The sequence below is a fragment of the Cebus imitator genome, unplaced genomic scaffold, assembly GCF_001604975.1.
Source record: "Cebus imitator isolate Cc_AM_T3 unplaced genomic scaffold, Cebus_imitator-1.0 Scaffold99, whole genome shotgun sequence".
Classification (NCBI taxonomy): Eukaryota; Metazoa; Chordata; class Mammalia; order Primates; family Cebidae; genus Cebus; species Cebus imitator.
Window position 1 is genome coordinate 2,227,914 of NW_016107414.1, and position 9,088 is coordinate 2,237,001.

The 9,088-nt window shown below is 42.6% G+C and overlaps 2 protein-coding genes and 1 pseudogene across 5 annotated transcripts in view; 1 reads left to right on the plus strand and 2 right to left on the minus strand.

Moving 5' to 3' along the window:
* The window catches only part of RTF2 (replication termination factor 2), a 54,784-nt gene that overhangs the window by 18,532 nt on the left and 27,164 nt on the right, over positions 1-9,088 (minus strand). The window lies entirely within an intron of this gene.
* The window catches only part of LOC108309963 (beta-1,3-galactosyl-O-glycosyl-glycoprotein beta-1,6-N-acetylglucosaminyltransferase 7), a 15,137-nt gene that overhangs the window by 3,694 nt on the left and 2,355 nt on the right, over positions 1-9,088 (plus strand). For 3 of the 4 annotated variants that reach the window (XM_037741358.1, XM_017536577.2, XM_017536578.2), the window contains exons 2-3: positions 3,578-4,607; positions 6,377-6,472. In XM_037741358.1, coding sequence (XP_037597286.1) covers positions 3,638-4,607; positions 6,377-6,472 — 1,066 coding nt within the window. In that variant the 5' untranslated portion in view covers positions 3,578-3,637. Of the gene's footprint in view, positions 1-2,843; positions 4,608-6,376; positions 6,473-9,088 lie in introns of those variants that run through there. The other variant, XM_017536576.1, reaches the window with a different exon arrangement.
* On the minus strand, positions 4,754-4,941 carry LOC119472421 (annotated as a pseudogene).

The window sequence follows — 9,088 nt, forward strand, 5'->3', positions numbered from 1 at the left end:
ATATTGCCCATTAGATGTTATGTTCAAGTGACAGCAACAGCAGCGAGATCTCCAAAGGCTGCATTTGCAATAGAGAGCCTGGCCCCCTTAAAAAGCTTGTGCTGATACACTGTGTGCACTGAAACATCACTTTATGCTCCATAAACACACACAGTAATTATACGTCAATTTTTAAGTGCTTTTTTTTTTTTTTTTTTGAGACAAAGTTTCACACTGTTGCTCAGGTGGGAGTGTAGTGGCGCGATCTTGGCTCACTGGAACCTCTGCCTCCTGGGTTCAAGCGATTTTCCTGCCTCAGCCTCCCGAGTAGCTGGGATTTCAGGCACGTGCCACCACACCTAGCTAATTTTTTGTATTTTTAGTAGAGACTGGGTTTCACTATGTTGGCCAGACTGGCCTAAACTCCTGACCTTGTGATCCACCCACCTTGGCCTCCCAAAGTGCTGGGATTACAAGGCAAGAGCCACTGGGCCCAGCCATTAACAAGTTTTTCTTTTTAAAGCTCGTGTGGCAAAACCCCATCTACAAAAAATTAGCCAGGAGCCTCTAGTCCCAGCTATGGGGGAGACTGAGGTGGGAGGATCGCCAAATCCCAGGAGGTTGAGGCTGCGATGAGCCGTGATCGTACCACTGCACTCCAGCTTGAGTGACAGAGTGAGGTCCTGTCTCAAAAAAAAAAAGCTTATATTGAAACAATGACAAACTCAACTGCTGGGGACCCTCGTTTCCACTCAACAGGGCAGTCCAGCAGGCACTCATTCTGAGGTTTCACGATGAACCTGAGCCAGAGGGAAGATTTAACTGGGCCGCGGTGAAAGCTGTGCTGATGGAACCGAGGTAGAAGGCAGCAGCAGGTGAACACTGAACTGGCCATGTCCCTGTGTCTATATAAGGGAGAGAAAAACACTTACCCTGGGTATTTTCCCAAAGGACAATGGGCTACACTTAGGGCCTGTCTTCATTTAATTATTATAAACTACTGAAAATACCCAATCTCCTGAGCTCTGCACAAAGCTAAGTTTACATGGGGTATCATTTGACAGTGATGAGGGGCTAACTCACTTCTGTGACAGGAGGAACAGAATGATTTCACAGTCAGCTTAAAAACAAAATAGCCAGGCATGGTGGCTCAGGCTTGTAATCCCAGCACTTTGGGAAGCCAAGGCAGGTGGATCACCTGAGGTCAGGGGTTCGAGACCAGTCTGACGAACAAGGAGAAACCCCGTCTCTACTAAAAGTACAAAATTAGCCTGGGTGTGGTGATGCATGCCTGTAATCCCAGCTATTTGGGAGGCTGAGGCAGGAGAATCGCTTGAACCCAGGAGGCAGAGGTTGCAGTGAGCTGAGATCACGCCATTGCACTCCAGCCTGGGTGACAAGAGCGAAATTCTCATAACAATAACAACAAAATAGGCCAGGCGCGGTGGCTTACGCCTGTAATTCCAGCACTTTGGGAGGCCGCGGAGGGTGGATCCCTTGAGATCAGTAGATTGAGACCAGCCTGGCCAACAAAATAATACAAAATTTAGCTGGGTGTGGTGGCAGCTGCCTGTAATCCCAGCTACTCGGGAGGCTGAGGCAGGAGAATCCCCTGAATCCAAGAGATGGAGGTTGCAGTGAGCCGAGACCATGCCACTGCAACAGCATGATCTCAGTTCACTGCAGTGCAGTGGCACGATCTTGGCTCACTGCAACCTCTGCCTCCTGGGTTCCAACAATTCTCCTGCCACAGCCTCCTGAGTAGCTGGGATTACAAGCGCATGCCACCACGACTGGCTAATTTTTGTATTTTCAGCAGAGATGGGGTTTCACCATGTTGGCCAGGCTGGTCTCGAACTCCTGACCTCAGGTGATCCACCTGCCTTGGCCTCCCAAAGTACTGGGATTACAGGTGTGAGCCACCGCGCCTGGCCTACTTTCATTTCAAGAACATTTTTCATTCCTATTCAATTTCTATTATCAGGTTTTATTTATTTTAGAACTCTCATATAAAATGTATAAATTATGATGGTTTTATGTTTATAAAAATAAGTATTACATAATTTATAAGAATGTCTTTAAAATTAGGTTATAAGATTTCATGTTTGAGGCAAAAAACATTTACTGAGCCAGTGGAACACACTGTAGCCTGACATACCTGGGCAGTGGCTGCTTGTTATTTTTGAAGCATGATGGGTAGAAATAAACTGTACAATGAAAATAAATACAACATCTTTAAAATCCAAAATTAATGTTAATAGTTTTTGGTGGCTCAGAGTTTAAGAACACAAGGATAACTCAAAATGCTGCCTGGTTGAGGCTTTATCCAAACAGCATTTATAAAAATCATGTGGAAAGGCAAGGGACCAGTGTCCAGTCTAAGCTCAAACACCAGTTGAACGTACACAGGCTTTTTACAAATAGAAGTAGGAACAAGATGCAACGGAAAATTAGCTAGATGTGGTGGTTCCCTGATTATGCCATTGCACTCCAGCCTGGGTGACAGAGTGAGACTCTGTCTCGCAGAAAAAGAGAAAAGAAATGAGCTTCTGAATTGTTTGTAGGAAAGATGTCATAGATTAAAAACAAGATATCTTTATCTAATAAATAACATTATTTGATAATCATACAGTTGTCTGTCTTGAGCCTATAAAGGTGCATGAATACGTGTAGCAGTAGCAAAAAGTGACCAAAAGTGTTTCAATTAATTAATTATTATTATATGCAAAGGTCATTCTTTGGAGTTTTCTTTTCTCTTTTTTTGGGAGACAGAGTCTCACTCTGTCACCCAGGCTGGTGTGCAATGGGATAATCAGGGAACCACCACATCTGGCTAATTTTTAGATTTTTTGTAGAGATGGGGTCTCACTATTTGTCCAGGCTAGTCTTGAACTCCTGGGCTCCAGTGGTTTTCTGCCTTGGCCTCCCAAAGTGCTGAGATCACAGGCATGAGCCACTATGCCTGGCCCAGAAACTCACCTCAACAGGTTTAAGTGTATAATCATAAAATTCCTCTTAATTTGTCACTTCTTTTGTTGGAAAGATTTAGTCTTATATACAGAGTAATGGCATACAATGAACTTTGAATAATACAGAACAGGTCAGTGTCTATGTCCAAAATAAGTATTTGAGATTTTCATCTCCCTAAATAAGGGCAATAAGATGAAAATATGCTCAACACTATTAGTCATTAGGGAAATGCAAAGTAAAACCACAGGGAACTAACATTACATACTCATTAAAAGGTAAAAAAACATTTGACCACAGCAAGTATGCATGGGGATATACAATAAATGGCACCATCATACATTACTGGCACAACCACTCTGGAAAACCGTTTGGCAGTTTCTTAAACAGTTAAACACACAATGACAAACTAATCTATAGTGACATAGATGATGGCATATTGCAATTGCCACAGATGGGGATGGAAAGAGAGGATGAAAAGGAGCATAAGAATACTTTGAGGGGTGAGGGAAATGCTTGTTATCTTGATTGTGGTGATGGTTCCATGGGTGTGCATATATAGTTTAGTATACTTCAATAAAATTGCGGAGGAGAGTTATGACATCCTAAACTGTATCTGTTGTTCTTTTAGGAAGCTTAAAGGAAAAAATACTCAAATTATGGTAATAAGAATGCACTTGGAGCTCAAGACATGAGCCAGCTTCGAGCCACAAAGTCTGGACTTACGGTGTGCGCAGTTATCTGCATCTTCATTTTTTTTTATTTAAGGAATCCAACTCCTGCAGAACCAGAGGAGGAACCTGTCTATCCAGAAGTAGTAGAATGTGGCTTTTACCCAGATGAACTGTGTTCTGCTTTATTTGAAGGGAAAGGGGTGGCCCTCCAAATTGCAAAATTTTGCAAAATCCCTCATAAATCCAAAATACATGCTCATTTACACACACCAGGAAACTGTTCCAGGATTTCTCATGGGCTCCATTTCATAACCAGACCCCTGTCTGCAGAAGAGGGCAATTTCTCTTTGGCATATATTATAACTATTCATAAGGAGCTGGCCATGTTTGTACAGCTTCTCAGAGCTATTTATGTACCTCAAAATGTTTATTGTATTCATGTTGATGAAAAGGCCCCAAAGAAGTTTAAGACTGCTGTGCAAACCTTGGTTAACTGTTTTGAAAACGTTTTTATATCATCCAAGAGAGAGAAGGTGGCTTATGCTGGCTTTACAAGACTACAGGCAGATATTAATTGTATGAAAGATCTAGTGCATTCCAAATTTCAATGGAACTATGTCATTAATCTTTGTGGACAGGATTTTCCCATCAAAACCAACAAAGAAATCATACACTACATCAGAAGCAAATGGAATGATAAAAATATCACTCCTGGAGTAATCCAACCACCACATATTAAATCCAAGACAAGTCAAAGTCATCTCAAATCCATTCCTGAAGGAAATACCTACGCATCTCCAAATAACAGATTCAAAGATAAACCACCCCATAACTTAACTATTTATTTTGGAAGTGCTTACTATGTACTTACGAGAAAGTTTGTAGAGTTCATACTGACTGATATCCGTGCAAAAGACATGCTTCAGTGGTCCAAAGACATCCACAGCCCAGAGCAACACTACTGGGTGACCCTGAACCGACTAAAAGGTAAGAATGACCCAACTGGTATGGATGCCTCTTCATGTCAACAACAACAGCAGGAGAAGATTTACTTTTTTTTGAGATGGAGTTTCGCTCTTGTTGCCCAGGCTGGAGTGCAATGGTGCGATCTCAGCTCACTGCAACCTCTGCTTCCCAGGTTCAAGCGATTCTCCTGCTTCAGCTTCCTGAGTAGTTGGGATTACAGGCATGCACCACCATGCCCAACTAATTTTTGTATTTTTCAAGTCATCACGGTGGGGTATTGGGAAAAGTTTTCAATTAGCAATAATCGTGCCTTGGCTAAACTTCATTGGCTATGATACTGCCACTGTGCAAAGCTAATTTTTGTATTTTTAGTAGAGATGGGTTTCTTCATGTTGGTCATCGTGGTCTCAAACTCCCGACCTCAGATGATCTGCCCGCCTCAGCCTCCCAAAGTGCTGGGATTGCAGGCGTGAGCCACTGTGCCCAGCCAGATTTATTCTTTTCTTTTCTTTTTTGAGACAGTCTCGCTCTGTCGCCAGGCAGGAATGCAGCGGGGCAATCCTGGCTCACTGCAATCTCCGCCTCCTGGATTCAAACAATTCTCTTACCTCAGCCTCCCAAGTAGCTGGGACTACAGGTGTGTGTCACCACGCACAGCTAATTTTTGTACTTTTTAGTAGAGACAGGGTTTCACCATGTTGGCCAGGTGGTCTCAATCTCTTGACCTTGTGATCCGCCCACCTCAGCCTCCCAAAGTGCTGGAATTACAGGCGTAAGCCACCACGCCCAGCCCAAAAGATTTATTCTTTTTCTTTTTCCTCAGTCTTGGATACATCTTTATCAGCAGAAGATTTATTCTTAACTGAAGATTCTTTTTTCTATTTACCTATGTTTCTTTGGCTTTGTAAATGTTCTACATTTTGCAGGACCTTCCACTTAGGGAGACAGGAAGTTCTCTGATTTTAGGGGTCTGAAGTTAGCTAAAAGATGTGCCCAAGTCAGTCTGGCTGCTTTTGTTCCCTTTCTAAAAAGAAGTACTTGCATTTTGCATTTCCTCAGAGACTTTGGAGAAAGCTGAGCATAAATCTTTAGAAAGTCCTTCATTTATTTGATAAATACTACAGGGTACCTACTAGTGCGAGGCATTGTGCTAAAGGCTCTGTAAGACGGAAAATATTAAAGCTAGTAATATTTTTGTGGCAAGTCCGATACTTCAGATGGGTTCTCTGAAAGGTACAGGGAAATCAGTTACCTCCTTTTAAGTGGACTTTAGTATTTTCTCTTTGTAAAATGTGAACTGCCTCCTATAGGGAGTGTAGCTTCAAGCCTGAACAACCAAGCTAATCAGCCTAGATAGAGGCGTATGATGAATCCGGCAGAAATTGGTTAGCATTTTTCTTATAATCTCATATCCACTGCAAGTTCTATTTTCAAATAATCTCTGAGGGCTGTTACAGATAAAACACAATCCAAAGAACTCCAAGAGAATCACGTAGAGCACTCTGCATACAAGTGAGTAACAAGGGATGGAGAAAGGGATGAAAAAAATGAAATCCAAGTACAAAGATGGGGATCCCTGACCTTGGTCCACCCGGATGCTACTGCCCCCAAAAGCACTAGCCTTTGATCAGATGTAACAAGTGAAAGATTTCAAGGAAGGCTGGACTTTCCCCTTTACTTTTCTCATTGACTACCTCATCTAGAGGAAATGGAAATGATAGCACATTAGAACTTATACTAAAAGAAGTGGGAAGCAGATTCCACACCGTATGGCTTTGTTTTCCTCTTAGATGCTCCAGGTGCTACACCAAACGCTGGCTGGGAAGGAGATGTTCGAGCTATTAAATGGAAAAGTGAGGAAGGAAATGCTCATGATGGATGTAAAGGTAAAAAGAAAAAACAACAAAAAAAGCCTTCAAATTTTACAACTAGAAAGCTGTCTCAACTCCCGTGGGAAAGCCTGAGGATCATGTTTAAAGTAATCTGGAATTAGTGATGATCCAATTAGCATAGGTTGAATCAATTTTTAAAAAGCTTTTTTATATAAGATTCATAAAGAAAAGAACACAAATCACAAAAAATAAAGTTGATAACATTTCACAAAGTGAATATACCCTCTGCAGCAATAGCTGGGCCCTGCCGTGTGTCTACACACAGCTTCCTACCCAGTGACAGGAACTACTGAACAAAGATACAAGAACTGATTTTAACAGGCTTCTGGGTAAGGTCCTTGGGTTTGAATATAGTAGACTAGCTATTAAAAATAAACTAGGTTTACCCAGTTTTTCAGCTGTTTAAAGGACTGGCCTAAAATAAACCGGTTGGAGACAAAAAATGTAAGTTAAGTACCAGACTAGTTCAAAGACAAGCAGTTCCGCCGCCAGCGTGCAGAGCTGCCCTCCTGTGTGTGCCAGGTTAGAGGGCTGGAACCGTTTTCTAGTGAAGTGGTTTTTAAAAAAGTAGATATGATTCAATTAGGGATCCATTCACATGGTAGAAAGGTGACAGGTAAACCACAGGTTAACAAGAGCTCTGCTCTTTCTTTAGAAAGCAGGGGCTCCCTGTCATTACACACTGGGGTTCAGGACTTGTCAGTATGCTCAGAAAAGCAGGGGGTTTGATTCTTCCCGGAAATAGGAGCCCCTCAGGTGTGCACATGGTGTGAGAAGTTATGAAGGGTTGATACTATCAATAATAATGACTCAGAATTCTGAATGAAATCTGAATGTTTTAACAATGTTTTAAAAAACCCTAGTTATTATAAATGCTAACAAAGTTCTCATTCCCTAAAGTAGACACTTCAGAAAGTTCTTACCATCCCCAGCTTCAGTATGAAAACGGTTCTCACAGTTAGGCAGTAGTGTGGCATCTGTGGCCAGCATTCAGATCAGCACCCAAAGTAGGCCAAGCCCTGGTGTAGGGAGGTGGTAAACCTTTGGGCCTGGCTCTGGGCCTGCACTCAATCCTCACAACAATTCTCAGGTAGAAACAACTATTATTCACCCTTTACCGATGCAGAACCCAAGGCTCAGGGAAGTGAAGTCACTCCCACGGGCACAGGGAGGGGCAGGTCTGGGGCTCAGACTGGGGGCGGCTACCTGCCGCCACTACAATGCATGAGCTCCCAGCCTGACTCTGCACGCAGAAGGATGGCTATCCCATTAGAAGCAGCGACCAAGAGTTCTTTTATTTTCAATCACCCAGATAGCATTAGCACAGCTCTGAAAACGGTCCGTTGATTTTTATTCCCTTCTAGTTCAAATTCGTCTGTGTCTAAAGAGCACAGCTGTATCGTTATAATCCAGGTGTAGCTGAGCTGCTCTTCACTTATGTCCTAAGTTTCTCCTACTGATTATCTTCATATCTGTAATCTTTTTTTTTTCTTTTTTTTTGAGATGGAGTCTCACCCTGTCACCCAGGCTGGAGGGCAGTGGCGCGATCTTGGTTCCCAGCAGCCTCCACTTCCTGGGCTCAAGTGATCTTCCCACCTCAGTATAAATAGCTGGGGCTACAGGTGTTAAGCCTGGCTAATTTTTTATTTTTGTAGAGATGGGGTCTCACTATGCTGCCCAGGCTGGCCCTGAACTCCTGGGCTCAGGTGATCCTGCTGCCTTGGCCTCCCAAAGTGCTGAGATTACAGATATGAACTACTGCATCTGGCCCATATTTATAATTTTAAACTAGTTAAATGTAACTCTACTGAGATTCTAGCACATTGTAAAAAATATGTTTAACAGTTAAAAATTTTTAAATCATGGTAACAGCTGCTACTTACATAGTCTTAAAAACAACACTGGACTTTCTGTGCAGATATCCCCCTGCCCCTTTCAAAAACAGTATTTCCTTAAGATAGTTTTTAAAAGTAGGATTACTGGGCTGGTATGGGGAAGAGAGCAGCAAGGAGCTGGACAGAGAAAAAGCAAGGTTTCTGAAACAGACCTCCTTCCCTCTCATACACACGCTGAGCCCTCACTTCTCTAAATCTGTTTCTTCACCTGCAAACTGAGAATAGCAATAGAATCCACTTCACAGTGTTCCTGTGAGAATTAGAGAGCAGAAAGAGCCAGACACAGTTGTCAAGCACATAAAAAATATTACTGAGTCTCCAAGGAATCTGGTCACCACTGGATTCCAACACTCATTCCCATTTAAAAAAAAAAAAAAATCTAAAATTAGAGACAAGGTCTCACTCTATTGCCCAGTCTGGTCTCGGACTTCTGGGCTCAAGTGATCCTCTTGCTTCGGCCTCCTAAAGTGCTGGAATTGCAGATGTGAGCCACCAAGACAGGCCTGTAATCCCACTTCAATGTTTCTAACAAATGTTCACTCTGAAAAACCAATAAAAAGCAGCGCCGGGCACGGTGGCTCACACCTGTAATTCCAGCACTTTGGGAGGCCAAGGTGGGCAGGTCACTTGAGCCCAGGAGTTTGAGACCAGCCTGGCCAACATAGTGAAACCCTTTTTCTATAAAAAAAATACAAATATTAGCTGGGCATGGTGG